The sequence below is a fragment of the Podarcis tiliguerta genome (genome assembly GCF_965153285.1).
Source record: "Podarcis tiliguerta genome assembly, chromosome: 2".
Taxonomy (NCBI): domain Eukaryota; kingdom Metazoa; phylum Chordata; class Lepidosauria; order Squamata; family Lacertidae; genus Podarcis; species Podarcis tiliguerta.
Genome location: NC_139535.1, coordinates 87,768,168 through 87,787,184, shown reverse-complemented (window position 1 = coordinate 87,787,184; position 19,017 = coordinate 87,768,168). Strand labels below are relative to the sequence as shown.

Genomic DNA, 19,017 nt, shown 5'->3' with positions numbered 1-19,017 from the left:
TGGTGCGAGCGGTAACTGAGGCGTCGGGCCCATCGCACCTTTGGCCCTCCAGCTGCAGCTGAACTACAGCTCCCATCATCCCTGATCATTGGCCATACTGGTTAGGACTAATGGGAGTTGGAGTCCAACATCATCTGGATGGCACCAGGTTCTCCAGCCCTGCCATTGGGCAAGGTGGCAAGCAAATTGGTTGTCACAGCACCCAGGAGAGCTCCTCACGAATCCCATATGACAAGTTCACTGATTGGGGGAAGCAAGCAATGCCTCTCTCTACAGAGGACTCGGAGCTTGTTAATCCAGAACAAATAACATTGCCTTCCGTTGAGTGGGTATTGCTGTTTCAAAAGGGCCTGATGACATAGCTGCAAAGCCCTTTTTCAAATGCATTTTGTGCTAATTAAATGCGAAATCGTTCCCTTCTCTTCTTTTATATCCCAGCACACCGAAGAGCGGGCTGGAGGGAAGGGGGAGCGGAAAAGCCAAGCAAATTCAGCAAGCAACATGTAAGGAAAGGAGGTATTCATGTGCAGAAAAGAGAAATAAATGAAATGCATAAGTAAATCTATAAGCTAGGGCATAGTTTATCACACTGTTTTATTGTGAAATAAAGAATTTTACAATAAAGGAATCTAATTGTGCTTACAAAAAAGCAATGTTCCGCTGTCTCTAATGACTATTTATTGCTTAGCATATTTCTCGTCCTGCCATTCATTGTTACCAAGCCCAACATGAGTTACAACATAAAAGACGCAACATGAAAATACAACACAGCAAGAGCAGATAAAACCCCCTTACTTAATACAGGCATGAATATACTCTAAAGACAGTATTTTTAAATAAAAATTTATTAATTATTTTCACAATACAATAAAAGTCACACCAACCCATACAAAGAATAACAAAAAAGAAAAGAAAAGAAGAAATATTTTTTAAAATACGAGATTCTCTCTCACAAGTGTAACCCAACTTTTGTCCCATACAGAAAAAGATGCTCCCCCCCCCCCAGCTCTCACCTGGAAGCATCCCTTTCTTCTTTCAGCCTCTCACCCGGGGAGATCTCCCCTCCCTTGTCTCTCACACAAGGTCCTCCAAACGGCCCACCACCTTCATATGCATGCAATTCTTACCCAAATACAACAAGAAATAATATTAAGGGAAATAATAATAGAAAAGAGAGAGAGAGAGAGAGAGAGAGAGAGAGAGAGAAGAATAATAACAAAGATGAAGAAAGTGATAAAAATGACTTCCAACTATCCATCCAGCAGCTGTGCCAGGAAACATTCCTCATAATAGTTCAATGTCCAGTCCCGAATAATATCCATTTATTCCTCCCTCTGCTGATGTTTTCCCAATGTTCAACCCGGGAAGCACAGAGTCGTTCCTTTTCCTTTCCATCCAAGAAATCCAAGAGCGGTTCTCCAGTTACAATTATGAGTAAGAGTCAGCCATAGAATTCCTCCAGTCCAACCTCACAACTTGACTTCCAGATTAAATATAACAATCCTCCACTTCCATTTCCTGTCACCCTAGCTTTCCGCTGTTATCTTTTAGATAGATTTACATTCTACCATTTCCTGTATTTCCCAATCCTTTTTTTCAGGAGTATTTCAGGTGACATGGTTGCCTTTTCTTCTGAGATCATTCCAAATTTTGCACAGGGCTCACCTTCCACGGCATTAAAGTTTCTATGGTCTCCTGCCACTGAGAAGCATTCAGCAATCAGATACATCCCAGGAAGCCACTTTGCAGCAATGTTCTCCTGAAGCACTTGCCTGGCTCGCTTTTATTGAAAGTTGCTGTTTACTTAGTAACCCCACTGTTTTGCCGAACCATCCTTCTTGTTGATGTAAATCGGAAAGAAAGAGTTGATAGGCCTCAAAAGCCAACACTGTGGTAGTAACTGCTGTGGTGAGATAAGCCATGATAACAGGCATTTGCTGACGCTTCAGGAGTGATGGCGACTGACTCTTAAGGGATGCATATAATCTTAGGATTATAGCAATGGAAGGGATGTCAAAGGGCATCTATCACAATCCTGTGCAAGTGAAGGAAGCATACTGAAACAACATTGATGGCAGGTGTTCATCTAGCCTTGCCTAAGAGCTGCTAATGATGGAGAGTTCGTTACCTTCCAAAGTAGTCTGTTCCACCATCAGAACAGTTTGTACTTCCAGGAAGTTCTTCCTAACATTGTCTCAGGCCACATCTGTACCTTACATTTAAAGCAGTATCATACTACTTTAACAGTGATGGCTTCTCCCAAAGGATCTTGGTTGCCATTTGCTTGGTAATCTCTTTACATACTTGGTGGTGGCAGTTTCTTGTGAGATGTTCACATCCACACTGTGCCTGTAAAGCACGTGACTTCCCACAAAGAATCCTGGGACCTGTGGTTAACTCCTCACAGGGCAACAATTTCCAATACCCTCAATTTCCAGGATTATTTGGGGGTAAGTCATGTGCTTTAAAGGTATGCTATTTGTTTCTAACCAAGAGTAAAGGTTGTCCAATGGTAAGTTATTGAGCTGGCCTTGGTTGTGCTTCTAATTCCTGCAACACTGCAAGTTGAGCCCTGTTCCCTTGAGGCCCTTTGGCCACCACACACCAGCAGCTCGGGGCTGTTCCCTAGCTGGGTGAGAGTGTAGATATGCCCTTGGGGACTCTGCTTCACCCAGAGATCAGCTTCAGACAAATAACTGATTATGAATCCAAAGTATAGCGTTGTCAGGCACTTAAAGAATGTAACAGCTGACACTGGGGAAACCACGACCCTTCTCTGCCTCTTCCACATCTCCATCTTTCAAGGGAAATGGGTGTGTTCTGCAAGGCTAAGCATCTTTCTAGTGCAAACAGCCTTACCTAATGATGTGAAGCAAGAGGAACAACAGGCACCAGGTGCCTCAAAAACCATAATGCAGCTCATTGACCTGCCAGCAGTGCACTTTTTGCTGCTTAATGGCCAATTAAAAGCAACGGAGAGCTAAGACTTGTTGCCACTTTACAGAGCCTTCCCCAATGGCTTAGAGTATAATAGGCAGACTTATACCTTGAACACAGAGCACAGCACTGGGATTGCATACAGCACTGTAGGGCATTCATCCCAAGCTGTATTGTGCTGGTCAGATCTGCCTGAACAAATTCCTATGCCCTAACAATAACCCAGAGATGCCTTTAACATAAAAGCACACATTCTACTCATGTAAAAACTCCAGGCAGGCCCCACAAATAACCCAGAGATGCATTTTAAATAAAAGGACACATTCTACTCATGTAAAAACATGCTGATTCCCGGACCGTCCGCAGGCCAGATTTAGAAGGTGACTGGGCTGCATCAAGAGGGAGGGTGGGATAAATAAATACCGTACATTTCCATGTAAAAGACTAGGTTTTTTTTTTTACTAAAAAATAATGTTAAAAAGGGAGGGTAGTCTTATACACGGGGACAATCTTCCCCAATTTTCTTAATTTTAGTACCCCAAAATAGGGGGTGTCTTGTACATGGGTGTGTGTTATACACGGAAAAATATGGTAAATGCAATGTTATTACATGTAAGTTTCAAGGCATCTCCATCTGCCATGAGGGTGACAGTGTTGCTTCAAGGAGCAGCAACTCTGGCAGCGTTAACTTACAAATTGAAGCTTTCAAATATATGTTTTGGATCTGAAGACAGTATTATTAGGGAACAGGGTTAGTCAAGAGCAGTGCTTTTTTAATGTATTTGTATTAAAGATTTTCTTGATTTACAGAAGTATGTGTAATGTCTCTCTCTCTCGTATTTTTTCCATGTAACATTTTTACAAATCAGTTTCATTTGTTAGACATTGGGAAGAAAAGGGGGAGAGGGGTGGAGCGGGGGGGGGGGGGAGCAGTGCTATTTTTCTAGAAAAAGAGGTGCTGGAAACTCACCATGAACACCTCCCTTGTTCTCTTAGAGTGGCAGTGATGCCCACCTGAGAGGTTCTGGAATTGAGTTCCGGTGAGATGTCAAAGATTGGTTGACTGCAGGTCCAACAAGCTGTGAAAATACAGTTGACTGTCAGGCTGCTCTAAAGTTGTGGTGTGTGGCCCCACAATATTCTGTGGGAAAGGACAGTTTTGTTGGTGAAAAGGACAACGGTGTGCAGTATTCTGTAACAGCTGAGGCTGCTTTTGAACAAGAGGTGTCCTATAAATGGGGCACATTTATTGATCCAGGTTCTTTTTTTCCTGGAAGAGTTTACCGAACAGGCAAAACTAATCTGAACCTGACCTGTATCTATGCACTGCTGTGCTGGGAATAAACAGTGTTAATACCACTGGGATTTCCTTTTTATGTCATGTTTCATTTAATACTGGACCGACTTGAGATCCCCCAGCTTAAAACATGTCCAAGGTGACCCCTGCCTATCTTCTTGGGAAATGTTCAAGGAACTTCTATCCCTACTAGTAGCGGATGTGAATATGCCTGCTTGAGACAGACTATTTCCTAAATTGTTCATAGGCACAAGCACAAATGGCTCAGCACTCCACAACAGTGACAGCCAAGGACGTGATGTGATATTCTCTTCCTGGGGCAAGCAAGATTCCTGTGTTGCCCCACAGCAGATTGAGGAAAGGGGACAAAGTGGGTCAGGATGGGGGGAGTTGAAATTATACTGCCTTTAGCTGCAGCCATACTCTCTGGCTGACAGGTTGCAAACTGTTATGTACTGAAGTTCTCACCCTGGGCCAGCAGGGGGATACTGTAGATAGTTATGCAAATGAAGGATAGAAAGTGACGTTCAGTGATTGGATAGTCTTAGAAAGTTGTTACAGTAACGTGGTACTGGAGCTCTATATAAGCAGGCTGACTGAGCCCTTCAGTTCAGTTCTGTCCTGGCCTGTGAATAAACAAGAGCTGTTTGAAGAATCTCTGTGTTGTCTGATATGTTCACCCACAATTTAACACAAACCAACTGAGACAGCTCTCCCTCCTACAAAAGAAAGGGCGGGGGAGAGAATTGACCATCCATTCTTTATCAGATATTTCCAACAAGGTTTGAAATGCCAACTTGGCTCAGGAACAGTTTACCTGCCCATTGAACCTTCTTAAAAGACAAAGTTTTGAACAAGGGTTGTCTCTTTTTGTTTGTAATGAGGAAGTATAATGACGACATTATACTGTGTTAATAAACGGGTGAGAAAATTAGAAAGGAGCTGCATTGCTAAACCATTATAAAATAATGCAAACGTTGAAATAAAATATTAACACCCCCCCCCAACAAAATAGCTACTTTTCGGGGAGGGTTGAAAATAAAATAAACAGCATCAGTAGCAGCAATCATATTGCTGCCCTTACCTGCCTGCTCTTATACAAACTGGCAATAGTCTCATAAAAGATAATCATTTTATTTTTGTGCAGCTGCATACAGCGAGTGCCCTGAGAGTGAGATGTATAATGGGATTTTAGGATGTATATAGGAGTCCTTTTAGCTTTCAGTTGTTTAGAGCTGGTTAATGGAGGACTTGAAGAACCCCAGAAATCCATTTTCTCCCAGAGCTCTGCCTCACGCAACAGAATTGCTTTGCCAATTATTTATTTCCTGGCAGCTCTGTGCCTGCTGTCTGGGACAAGGACCCTGCACCTTTGACTTTTGTTCTGCATCATGAGTGTTAGCCTGCTGCTCATTCATTTGTTAGTGTCGGGTTTGAACCAACTCTTTGCAAAATGCTCTCTCCCGGCTTGTGTTTGGCTGTCACAAGGCAAGGGTTGGAGAGATTTGCCCTGCATACAGAATTACTGTGGCTGAGGGGCTGGCAGCAGTCCTTCTGTGCATGTTTGGTGCAGAATTGCTCTATGGTGACCCTACCCCCAGGGAAGTGTGTGCATGGGATTCATGCTTTAGAGGCTTAGCAATCAGGAAAGTCCTTGCTTCGCATCTTACTTCTGCCACGAACTCAGTAGGGGCCCTCAAGTAGATTGCTAGCTCTCAGCCTCAGTCCCGCATCTGCAATAAGGAGATAGTAATAGTGGCCTACCTTAGAAGGTTGCTGTAAGGGGTAGAATAGGCTAGCAAAACACACTGTGCTTTGAGCAACCAAATCGGTGGCTAGATTTTACGTTGTGCCATTTTATTTTATTTTATTTCACTTGTAATTGTTTTGTTTTAGAGTGGTTTTTATCCTTGTATGATTTATTTCACAGCTTTGAACTTTTGAAAAGCGGTTACAAATTTTAAAAATAACGCACCACTTATTTTGATTGCGTAGTCGCTTCAGACTTGAGTTGTCCCTCTTTCTGTGAAATATTTAAAAATGTATTCTAATAGCAGGTATTTGCAAAGAAGTGAGTCCATGTTTAAATCTTCATTGGCTGGAAATAAATACTGAGATAAACCCTATATTTCATTTCCCCAATAGACAGAAAGAAATGAAAGAGAACGCACACCAACATCTAAGCACATAATAAACAAGGTGTTGGTTTTGTTTGGTTAGTGATGCAGAGAACTAATTCATACTTCTCTTCATGGCAATTTACACCCTTCTACACACACACACATTTCCATTGTGTTGTTTCACAATGGACTGTTGTTGTTGCTGGGAGTGCAATGAAAGCCCAGGAAATTATCTCCCAAAGGGCAGCTGTTGGTAGAAAGAAAACCAGAGGGTTGCAGAGCTTTGTTGTTCATGAATTGAAGCATGGCAGGCTGACATTACAATCCATCCCCCAAAAGAGATATTGTAGTAAATGGCCTATATAAAAACTGGTTCTGTGATGCTCAGGTCAGCCCTTACCTCATGTCTGATGTGAACAGTGTGGCATCTTCTGCAGGTATGATGTATAAGTGCGTGTTGATTGCAAATTATCCTGTGGGGGGGGGGGTCCAGAGGCCTGTAGATTTTGCAAAAGGCAGCTTTTGTTGAATCTCTTGTCCTGTGTTCATGTGGTTACAGAATAATAAGTATTGTTTGACTGCCCCATAGCCTGAGAAGATAAGGCAGAAGCCAATACCTAGAGATGATAACTTCCAGAAAGCCGTGAGTGGAGAAGCTCAAGTAGCCCTCACTCAGTGGAGAACAGAGAGAGATACATATTTTTGTAAGATCACGTGCTTTGTAATGTGAGAATACCCATGAAAGTATCGTTAGGCAGTCCTACACACCTGGAAGCCACTTCAGAGTTCAAAACTAGCAGAATTGAAATTTCCATCTCCTTTTCACTGGCAGCTTCATGCTCTAGCTGTGCCACCAACCGTGTGTGACAAATGGTCGTTTTGGCTCTCTGTGCTATGAATTGGTGTCAAATTGACCTTGCATTAGAGCCAGATGCCATGCTTTCATATTGCAGGACCTTAAAAAAAGATGACGGTGACAAGGATCTGCCTGAATCTCTTCCTCTTGGTGCTAGGTAAGAGGAACTTCCTTTTTTTTTTAAAACGCTGTATACACTTGGGGCAGTACAGTGGTACTTAATTCGTTCCGGAGGTCCGTTCTTTACCTGAAACTGTTCTTAACCTGAAGCACCACTTTAGCTAATGGGGCCTCCTGTTGCCCGATTTCTGTTCTCATCCTGAAGCAAAGTTCTTAACCTGAGGTACTATTTCTGGGTTAGCGGAGACTGTAACCTGAAGTGTATGTAACCTGAAGCGTATGTAACCTGAGGTACCACTGTATTCAGTTACTGTGTCCCACCAGCACAAGGATTTCCACTTGCACAACAGGACTTTCTCCCCAGCCCACCCTCCCCAAATTGGCTTCAGATGAATGGAGGAAAGCCCTAGAACAGATTTAGAGGGCAGGTGGGGGAAGGAGAGGAGGAGAAGCAGAAATCCTTACTCTGATGGAACATTCACTTATTACAACGTTGGATGCAACCCATATAGTCTAACCGATAGGTGCCTGCTCTTGGTTCCACTAATGTAATGCAGAAGTAATTTTGGATTGTTAGAGGGTAAAGCTTTATTTAAAAAAGAAAAAATCAGAGAAGGGCAAAAGAAATGTTCTAGGAAACAGCTTTTCCTATATGCAAGCAAAATAAAATGTGAGGAAATGGCAAATATGCACCTAAACTCATACATATATAGGGAATCATCATTTACCCTTTCAATGGGTAGAAGAGGGAGGGAGGGACCTGTTCAAATGAATTTTTAAAAGCACATATTCCTCATGTAACACTAAGGATGAGGGAGAAATTTGATTCAGTTTGCGTTTGAGCTTTATAAACAGCCCTGGGGCATTATGGTAAAACGTGAATAAGAAATCCTACATGGTATTTTGTATTTGGATTATTGTAAATTGTTTTAATTGTAAAAATTAAATTGATAGATAGAAAGAAAGAAAGAAAGAAAGAAAGAAAGAAAGAAAGAAAGAAAGAAAGAAATCCTACAAATACATATATGAATAGCCCTCGCAGAGCAAAATAGTTCTGTTGCCTAATAGTTGTGAGTGGAATAATTTGCTGCAAATATCCTCCGTATTTCCAACATTAAAGAATTAATGTTTGGTTTGAGAACAGCTCTGAAACGGAGTACTTGTGTATTTTGCTTTTAGCAGCCTTGCCTCAGGTGACTTGGCAAGAATCTATCAACTCCTTGGAAGTGAAGTTATTAGAGTCACTGCTGAATACATATTCCCCATCCCTGATTCCCAGAAATGGAACCGGCCCCCTTGTGGTGGATGTCAAGATAGAGATGTCTAACGTGCTTCATGTGGTAGGTATAACAACTTATACAGTGGTACCTCTGGATGTAAACGGGATCTGTTCCGGAGCCCCGTTCGCATCCTGAAGTGAACACAACCCGTGTCTGCACATGTGCGGGTTGCGATTCGCCGCTTCTGTGCCGCGGAGCGCAACCCGAAAACGCTCAACCTGAAGCAACTTAAACCTGAGGTATGACTGTACCACGCTTACAAATTGACATTCTGTCTGCAAACAAGGATTACACTAATATAATGTTCATGTTCAAAATAATGTATGTTCAAACCACCCTGAGACCCATGGGTATAGGGTAAGGGGTATAGAGTATATGGGTAAGGGGATGCGGGTGGTGCTGTGGTCTAAACCACGAGCCTCTTGGGCTTGCCGATCGGAAGGTTGGCTGTTCGAATCCCCGCCACAGGGTGAGCTCCCGTTGCTCTGTCCCAGCTCCTGCCAACCTTGTAGTTCAAGTAGATAAATAGGTACTGCTGTGGTGGGAAGGTAAACGGCGTTTCCATGCACTCTGGTTTCGTCACAGTGTTCTGTTGCACCAGAAGTGGTTTAGTCATGCTGGCGGCATGACCCAGAAAGCTGTCTGTGGACCAATGCCGGCTCCCTCAGCCTGAAAGTGAGATGAGTGCCACAACCCCATAGTCATCTTTGACTGGACTTAACCGTCCAGAGGTCCTTTACCTTTACCTTACCTATAGGACAGTATAATGATGATGATGAAACTGAGTATAGATGTCTCCCAAGCTAGAGCTGTTATATGGAAGTGACAAGAGAGTTTTTTGGCCAACATAAAAAGGCAGACTTTTTAGCACTGTGTTTTCTTGAAAATTCTTCTATGAACTTTAGTGTGTGTGTGCGTGTGTGTGTGCATGTATTTGTGTGTGTTTGACTTTGAATTCTTTATCCAACAGGACATCATGCAATACACTATCTCATCTGTCCTCGTGCTTTATCAGGTAATTTCTTATCAAAGAACTGGGAAGTACGGTAATAGGAGATAAAAGCGGTCCTGAAAGCAGGCTCCACTCTCCACATTGTCTGCTCACACTTCCTGATCAAATAATTAGCTTGATCATGTCCATGGGATGCTGAAGTGCTACAGTTGGTGAGTGAAGCAGATTTTAGATTTGAAAGAGTGGGTGAGTGGGGAGGAGGATACAGTCAAGATTAACGTTTCCTTTCACTGAAATCCTCAGTCATGGTATGCTGAACAGCTGGCCTGGAATGAGACAGAGTTCCCCTTCACCACCATCACTGTGCCCTGGGGTTCGGTGTGGACTCCTTCCCTCACAGTTCAAGAATCGTGAGTAGCCTTGAAAAATGTCCCATTCCACATATGTCCCAAGGGTTTCTCCAGTCTCTGACCCTGAAAAAGGTACAGGACAGGGGTAGGGATCCTGAAGCCCTCCTCCAGGTATGGTTGGACCGCAGCTCCCATCAGCCCCAGCCAGCACGACTACTATTCTGGAATGCTGGGAACTGGAGTCCAGCAACATCTAGAGGGGCCCAGAGTCCTCATCACTGAAAGAGGGAATGTGGAAAGGAATAGGAAAATGTGAGAACAGCATCCGACACTGTACCAGACCCAAAGTCCCTGGGATGTTGCATATAGGGCCAGATGATGACAACCATCCCATTGCTTCCCACCTGCAACCTGTGGCATCAGGTCCCCAGAGGTATGCTCCTTTGAAATGTACCCACCTGCCATGAATTTGCCCACTCCTTTTGTAAAGCACCCATCTCCTTGAAGGCAGAAACCTATACAGCCTTGCACACAGAATAATCTGACAAGGCGCCGTACCGTGTCTCTCTTGGCCAATGCACCAACTGATAGGAGTAATTCTCCACAAACACAGAAGAGTGTAACATACCGGCGGATGGGAAACTTTAGCTAAGCATAAATTCCTTTTCTGGATTTCATTCCTCCCCATTTTCATACAGCATTGTGTATCTTCATACTACAATGTGTGAAAACAGGACATTCAACCTTGAGTGAGGAACTGGTCTAGTAACACAAAGCTGACCTTTTCATAGGAAGCTGAGCTGCAGAGTGGTTGCCTCCCTTCACTCAGCTCTTCCTGTACCACCACCCCTGCTCATTTTTCTTATCCACCTGCCCAGGTGACCACAAACTTGACATGAGCCAACAGTGTGACGCGGCAGCTAAAAAAGCCAATGCAATTCTGGGCTGCATCAATAGGAGTATAGCATCTAGATCAAGGGAAGTTATAGTGCCACTGTATTCTGCTCTGGTCAGACCTCACCTGGAGTACTGTGTCCAGTTCTGGGCACCGCAGTTCAAGAAGGACACTGACAAACTGGAACGTGTCCAGAGGAGGGCAACCAAAATGGTCAAAGGCCTGGAAACAATGCCTTATGAGGAACGGCTAAGGGAGCTGGGCATGTTTAGCCTGGAAAAGAGGAGGTTAAGGGGTGATATGATAGCCATGTTCAAATATATAAAAGGATGTCACATAGAGGAGGGAGAAAGGTTGTTTTCTGCTGCTCCAGAGAAGTGGACACGGAGCAATGGATCCAAACTACAAGAAAGAAGATTCCACCTAAACATTAGGAAGAACTTCCTGACAGTAAGAGCTGTTCGACAGTGGAATTTGCTGCCAAGGAGTGTGGTGGAGTCTCCTTCTTTGGAGGTCTTTAAGCAGAGGCTTGACAACCATATGTCAGGAGTGGTCTGATGGTGGTTCCTGCTTGGCAGGGGGCTGGACTCGATGGCCCTTGTGGTCTCTTCCAACTCTATGATTCTATGATTCTAGGTGACCCAAACACTCACCTTGCGGGCGAGTTCTTAGTAGATGCCATTCTACATGTCAAAACATGTCACAGTGAGCAAGGAAGGTCTGAGGACTCTCCTCTGCTGTCCCCCTTATCTTACAGCTCCATTTGTTTACTGAAGGTTTGAAGTGACATGGAAAACGGAGTCTCCTCCTGTAGTGCTTCACAGTGATGGGAAAGTGGAGTTTGCGCTCTCTCTGCGCATTGACAGCAACTGCAACTTTGATCTCTTTTACTACCCAAGAGACAGCACTCGCTGCACTCTGAGCTTCTCCTCTCTAGCCAACACGGGTAAGTGAGGTGCCTGCTTATGCCGGGCAATGCAAATGTCAGAATCTGGTCAATGTAGTGCAGAAGGAAATAGCCTGGCAAGACTGCTGGTTGAAAGGGTAAAGAAAAAAGGTTGATTACTCATGGCAAACAAACCTATTCTAGGTATAGTTGTTACAAGATGGAGCCAAGAATTCAACAGAAGCCCAGTGGCGTAGCATGGGTTGTCAGCACCCGGGGCAAGGCAAGTAATTTGCGCCCCCTAACCCATGGATTTGCGCCCCCTAACCCGTGGATTTGCGCCCCCTAACCCTAACCCCCAGATGTTGCGCCCGGTGCAGCCGGCCCCCCCTGCACCCCCCACGCTACGCCACTGCAGAAGCCTATGCCTGTTTTGACTGAGCTAGGAGAAGTCGCAGGAAGGAAGCCTGAAAGGAAGTAGTTACTAAAAGTGAAGGAATCAGTGAGGAGAAAGGACAAGTAGCCTGTCTGTCCCCCGCCCCCCCCCCCCCGCTCAGTTCAGGTGGGGTGACTGTGTCCGGGAGTCCACTGAGGGACCAAAGGGTCACTACATCTCTCTTAATGGCTGCCTGTGTGGAGTCGTGGCATCCAATCCATGTTGGGAGGTGACTCCCTAGCACAAGTTTGACCCCACCAGGTTCCTATCAGGCAGCAGGCAGGCTGCCTGATGCAGGATACATGCCCAATGCCTTAGCCAAACCTACTCTTTCCTGGAATCAATAAAGCTGTGGCCTAATTCAACCCAATACCAATCTCCGGTGTCATTCTTGTGGCCTGCCCGTCACCTGCCACAGCCATTATGTGCCTGTGCCAGCAATTACCAAGTCAAATAAGAGTTCCATATGCCGACCCTCCAAGTGTCCCTATTTTCCAGGGAGCTCCCTGATTTAGAGAAGCCGTCCTGGTTTCTGATTTGATCCCGGAATATCCCACTTCCCCCCCTATTTTCATTGGAGAAATGTTGGAGGGTATGGAATTATCTGACACCTGAGCTGTCTAAAGGCAATCCTGTACAGTGGTACCTCGGGTTACATACGCTTCAGGTTACAGACTCCGCTAACCCAGAAATAGTACCTCAGGTTAAGAACTTTGCTTCAGGATGAGAACAGAAATCGTGCTCCGGCGGCGTGGCAGTAGCGGGAGGCCCCATTAGCTAAAGTGGTGCTTCAGGTTAAGAACAGTTTCAGGTTAAGAATGGACCTCTGGAACAAATTAAGTACTTAACCTGAGGTACCACTGTATAGGGAAGTTTTTAAAATAAAATGTTAATGTTTTATTACGTTTTTATGCTGGTTGGAAGCTGGCCAGAGTGCTGGGGCAACCCAATAAGATGTGTGGGGTATAAATAGTACAATTATCATTATGGAATGGGATGTCCCTATTTTCATCAGAGAAATGTTGGAGGGTATGCCCACGTGAGGTTTGCCTTAAGGGGAAAATGTCTTGGGGTAGCCTGACTTTATGGTCCTTGGGGCTCTTACCAATTTAGATGCAACTCCCTTCTATTGAAGGGAGCATAGATGATCGATTGGATTCCTAAAATCTCTCTTATACTTCCATTGAATATCCAAAGAACTTGTGTGTGTGTATGTGTGTTTAACTCTTTCAAGTCAATGAGCTGGAATTCAACGTCTCCATTCAAAACCAGATTCTGAATTTAAAGCGTGAATACCTTGTCACGGATGTGAAAGTCAGCAGCCTGAAGAATTTGCCACAGCCTTGCTTTGTAGTTATGGTAAGGAGATGAAATTGGACTCTAACTCGGAGAAGGCATGCAAGGGGCTTCTCTGCTGCTATATGTTGCTTCCCACCTGCAACCTGTGCCCTCTCATCTGATTGGGGCGGGACCTCCCTACACCATGTGCCTTCAGCCCTGCTGGTGAAAGCAAAGAAGGCAAGTGAGACAGAGCAAACGACTTGGGAGAGGAGCTGCAGGGAATGCTTTTCTTGGAAATGTGAACTGTACTTGCAGCAGGGAACCTATGCTATTGGACTCCAACTCCCATCAGCCTCAGACAGCAAGGCCAATCAGTAGTCAGAGATGATGGGGTTTTTAGTCCACTGACACCTGGAGAGACACAGGTTCCACACCCCAGATTTAAGGAGCATCTTTAGTTTGCTGCTGCAACGTGGTTTTTATTGTAGCATTTCAGAGGGTTGAGAGCACTCCGTGTACATTTTTTGGTAATCCTGACAGCAACCTTGTAAGGTAGGACTAGATCAGGGATGGAGAGCATGAAGCCCTCCAGGTGTTGTTGGACTTAAACTCCCATCAGCCCAAGCGAGGGATGATGGGATTTGTATTTGAGCAGCGTCTGATGAGTTGCAGGTTCCCCACCCCTGGTCTAGAAAACGTTCACAGGGAGGGGGTTTCCAAGTCTGCTTTTAATGACAAAAATGTTCACTTAAGAAGATTCAGTGCACCTTTTTGCGAACGTCTACTTTTAGATGACTTTGCTTCTTTCTACATTAATGGCCAGAAGGGCATGAATGACCAACTTAGGCAAGCGGCTTTTAAAACGTTGTTTGACTTCACCAATTCCACATTAGATGACAGTAGTGGAAAGTGCCAAAGCTTGTGTTCTTCTTTTGGTATTTACTTATTAGAGGGAGGTTGATTAAATAAATAAATACAACTTATCCAGCCACTTTGCCAACCAATGCCGATGTTTTGCGAAATGCTGAAAGGCTCAAACGCTCATTCCTTTCACCCACAAACCCCAACCTCTTTTCTAGGTGAAGTTAGAAAACACAGGAATGCGAATCGTCCTCTCTGTAATTGTGCCAAGCCTGGCACTTGTGGTAGCGGATCTCTGTGGCTTCCTTATCCCACTCAAAGACAGGCTGGCATACATGATCACCTTGCTGTTGGCTTACCTGGTGTTCCACTCCTCACTCATTGGCTCCTTGCCCGGTTCTTCTTCCTGCAACCCATTGCTCAGTAAGTTGAACAGGCCAGGAAAAATTAAGTTGCAAAACTGCAGGCGGAATTGTATTACAAGCCACATGGGGCCGTAGCCCAAAATGGTAGCCCGTGGCGCATTTCCCTGTAATGTTGGTAAACAATTAGAGGGAGAAACACACATTATGGAGTGCAGTGAGTGGGGGGTTAACTTCCCGCCCCCCACAAGCTGATGCACCACAATGGACATAAAAGCTGGGCCCCGGCAGCTTATTGGAGATCAGCGGAGATGCAATGGACAAACGCCGTCTGTTTTTCAGCAGGCTGAGTAGCAGGATTCGGCCTTTCCCTCTCCTAAGGTGAAAAGCCAGGAGAACTTGATTTCCATCCCATCTGTGGCATGTGGGGAGGAGAGGGTGCACTCCCCTGCCCAGCACATGGCAATGAGCATGTGGAAAGGAGAGCTTGCCAGAGGGATGTCATTTTGGTCAGCGGCTGAGTGTTCTTCCTACTGTGCGGTGCTTCCCCAAGCACTTCTTGTGAATAAGAAAAACAATGCGCTGATTTAGTTAAGAGCTCCCCTCCCAGCGCACACTTCTTCACCCTAACTCAGAATATCCTTTGTTGTGCACTGAGGCGCCCAAGAATGAGCTAGAGTGCTGTGGAACAAGAGCCTAAATTCTCTTAATTAAGATTAATCAAATGGTTCTTACATCAAATGGCAATATCATTCTATTCACCATTTTATACACCGCATAGCTGCTTACAGAAAGAGAGGGAGGTGGGTGGGTGGGCGGGTGGGTGGGTGTGGGCGTCTCTTCCTATATGCATAAAATTGTAAGGCTGTCATTGTGCAGCCCTTGTGGAAGGATTTGTAGTGCCTCATCACAACTCTGGATTTGCATGGAGTCAGGGCAGGAGAGGAGCAAAAGAGAAGGCTGCTTACATGGGCAGGGACACACACACACACACACACACACACACACATGTATCCCTTGCTTTTCAAACATGGTTGACTTTGTTGATGAATAGGAGACATTTGTTAGGATGAGTCATGAGCCATGACTCATATGCTCCTTCCCAGACCAGTTTTAATGGCTGTTACAAGACTGCAAAGTGAAGGTTTCTTTCTTTTCCACATGCATGCACATGACCAAACTAAATATCATATTAATAGAGATAGGCAGAAGGTCAATCTGTTCTGCTGATGCATCTTTGGGTGATTTGTGGTGTATTGACCAGGAGTCCGACTCACTATTGTTTAAGAATAATAGCAACAAAATGTCACCAATACTTAAGCTGAGATTCAGGCATTGCAGGAGATCAGGAGATGGGAGATGACCCATGGGGTCCCTTCCAACACTATAATTATATTATTCTGTTCTATGACTCCCCCACTACCCATCCTAAATGATATTGCTGAAATGAAGAAAGTTTAAGGTAACTGGGTATGGATTTTTGTACTGAAGAACCAGGAGCTCAGTTTAGTTCTGGAACTTAGAAGCAAATTCCTGGGCTCAGAATTATTTAATTCTAAGCACATACCATTTTGCAACAGGCACTGGTTCGTAGATCCTGACATTCTAATAGAATACAATGTGCAAAACTAAAAGTCTGCCTCCCCTGATGCTAAACACATCATCAGTGTCCTCTTTTACAAAATAATTTTTTTTAAGTGGGCCTGTGTGAGTGAGATTCAGGCCTTAGCTATTTCTACAATGGGGTGGGGTGGCGACATGAGAATGATGTGTTTAACAACACGCCTGGCATACACATGGGTCAGGGATGGGGAACTTCTGGCCCTCCAGATGTTGTTAGGCTCCAACTCCCAGCAGCCTCCTCTTTGAATGGCCAATGGTCAGGGAGATGGGAGTTGTAAAGCAACAGCCGGGGGAGCACAGGTTTCCCCTCTCTGGTTTAGGCTGATGGATAGTAGGAATGAGCGGCGCAAGTAAGCAGCTATCAGTACAGGTGGAACTCGATTCCACTTATTGCTCAACTTCCATCATTTTCTGATACTGCCAAAACACTTGCTCATTCCCTCCGAAATGCTATTCTTTATTGCTCCTGTTCCTGCAATGAATAACACTATAAGGATTGCCTTCCTCGTGTGCCTCTTCAACCCTGTCACTTTTTTGTTGCCTGTGCCTGGTTCTCTTGTCCATTGCAATACAGTACAAAAACCTTTCCCCATCTTTTGAAATCACCTCATGCTTTTTCTTTGCTCAATCTTTTAGCTCTGTCTTGTTTTCTTCATCCTGGTTGAAACCTCTTGGTTAAGCCTCAGCTCACACTACTATAAAAATTCCTTACTTTGCAGCACATTATCACTAAGGAATGTAATGCCGTCAAAAGAGTGGTCACAAAGACCAAACATCAAGGCCAAGCAGGCAGCTCCAGCCCTCCTTTCTGGCAATCGACGTAAAAATAATGTTTTGTAAAAATGATGGTTTCACTGGAAATTATGTGCATGCTTATTTTGAGTTTTTCAGTCCATGTCTGCTAGTTTCCCTTTGGCATTCTACAGCTATGCTAAACAATTTTTTTGAAGTCAATTGTTTAGAACAATTATCCAATGATTTGCTCAACAGCTGTGCAATTAATTTCCTCTTTTTTCTAAACTCCAGGTTATTACTACATCAGTCTCCTGGTGTTACTATTCCTTAGCACAATTGAGACTGTTTTGGTGACAAAGTTGGTTACTGACAACAGTAATCTCTGGCTGAATTGTGGATGTCAGTGGGGAAAGGCAAAGGCTACCACTATGCTACCTAAAGACCGAAGCAATGATCCAGAACATACAAAAGATCCTGGGAAAAGCGGTAGGTGCTAACGGGAAATAAAATAGAATGACATTCCCCAAGCAAGGTGACTAGTAGCAAGCCACATTTCAGTGTGCAATAGCCTTTCCCAAACATGGGGAACTCAACTACCATCAGCTCCAGCCAGTATTGCACCAAGCTGGGGAAAGCTGGTCTTAACAATACAACATCCTGATGCAGGCAAGCCTCTGGATCCACCGAAGGTTTTGTGGAAGGAAGATGGTGTAGTGCCAGAGAATGATTGAAAAGAATCAGAAGTGTAATTAATTGCTAGCAGGGCCACCCCACTCTCTCCCAAACTGTGCTACGGTGTTGCAACAGAAAGGTGGTTCTGAATATCAATAGATGGACAGCTGCAGCAACATGAGAGCCTCAACAACACAGCCTTGAAGCCTTAAGGCAGGAGAACTCTGTCCCAGTTTTGTCCTCCCTCCAAGCAAGGATCTATCCTGCAAAGAAAAGAACCCACTTAAAGTACAAGACCTCATTTATTCAGAATTTAACAAGCCCAATCATTTCCTGAATTCTGATCAGAGGCAAAATCCATTTGTTGCAGAATCTGGGCCCAAACAAACACCAATGCTTAGGAAAGGGGTTTGGATCTACACTAGAACTATGAATGTATTAAATATATCAAAGGGGTTTGAATTCAAATTCATCAATTACCAGCTGTTTATTTTCTCAAAGTCCATCGGTAATACTTCAAATGTACCTTTCAAAAGCATCTCGGATTCTGCTTATTTTGTTTTCTGCGGCAATCACCCGAAAGGGTTTGAATAAGAGATCACTTGAATTCCCCCTCAAGTGCTTTGGTCATATGAAGCTTGCAAACTGAGCATTCATTCAGCTCATCTTTCTCCTTTACCTTTCAGACTGTGGGACGACTGAAGAGTCATCGCATCTCAAACAAGCTTCTGCCCATGTGGACAGGCTCTTCTTCTTCATCTACTTTGGACTTGTTGTTGTGTTTCATCTCCTGTTTTCTGCACTCTGGCTCTTTTGGAAATGCGAATCAGAGAAGCCTCCAGGAGAAGACTACTTAGATGAAATCAAATGGGAACACAAATAATGGTGCCACCCTTAAAGCCGCATTAAAGCCTTGCTTTGTACTGAGTTGAAGTTATGCATATTTGCCGATCCTCTATCTGCATAATTTGCTTTGATCTAAAGATTTATGGAAAATGGAGTGCATTCAGCAGTCTTCCAGGAGATGCATTTCTCTGAACTGATTAAATTTTTAAAAGGAAGAATACATTGAAAATGGTATTTTAGATGTGACACAGCTTCTCCCTAAAACATGTGGAGTTTTCCCAGTCCGTGTATGTTGCAGAGCAAATGTTCTCCAGTACAGTAGATGCTTTACTCTGATATTATTTTGTGGGCAGGTGAAAACCTTTTCATTTTGTTGGAAATCTGGGGATTAGTGGAGATATTATGTATTTTTGTTTTGTGGTACTATTTTTCTATTGTGTATAGGTTAGGTTTATTTGCATTTTTGAATTATTGTCAATCATTTCATCAATAGAAACAATGAGTGATA

The 19,017-nt window shown here is 44.1% G+C and overlaps 1 protein-coding gene across 1 annotated transcript; it reads left to right on the top strand.

Moving 5' to 3' along the window:
• Nucleotides 1–6,563: 6,563 nt before the first annotated feature.
• ZACN (zinc activated ion channel) lies at nucleotides 6,564–19,017 on the top strand. The gene is made up of 10 exons (XM_083429931.1): nucleotides 6,564–6,791; nucleotides 7,308–7,367; nucleotides 8,510–8,670; nucleotides 9,581–9,625; nucleotides 9,866–9,972; nucleotides 11,584–11,753; nucleotides 13,364–13,488; nucleotides 14,490–14,694; nucleotides 17,283–17,477; nucleotides 18,350–19,017. Exons 2-10 carry the CDS (start codon nucleotides 7,322–7,324, stop codon nucleotides 18,544–18,546), a joined length of 1,251 nt encoding a protein of 416 aa, XP_083286057.1. The 5' UTR covers nucleotides 6,564–6,791; nucleotides 7,308–7,321; the 3' UTR covers nucleotides 18,547–19,017.

Bases quoted from the DNA above. Each gene is read 5' to 3' on its own strand.
- ZACN (XM_083429931.1), top strand. From the start codon at position 7,322: ATGACGGTGACAAGGATCTGCCTGAATCTCTTCCTCTTGGTGCTAG. The intron at 11,754-13,363 runs GTAAGTGAGGTG...AACTCTTTCAAG, and splicing joins CTCCTCTCTAGCCAACACGG to TCAATGAGCTGGAATTCAAC. The intron at 13,489-14,489 runs GTAAGGAGATGA...CCTCTTTTCTAG, and splicing joins AGCCTTGCTTTGTAGTTATG to GTGAAGTTAGAAAACACAGG.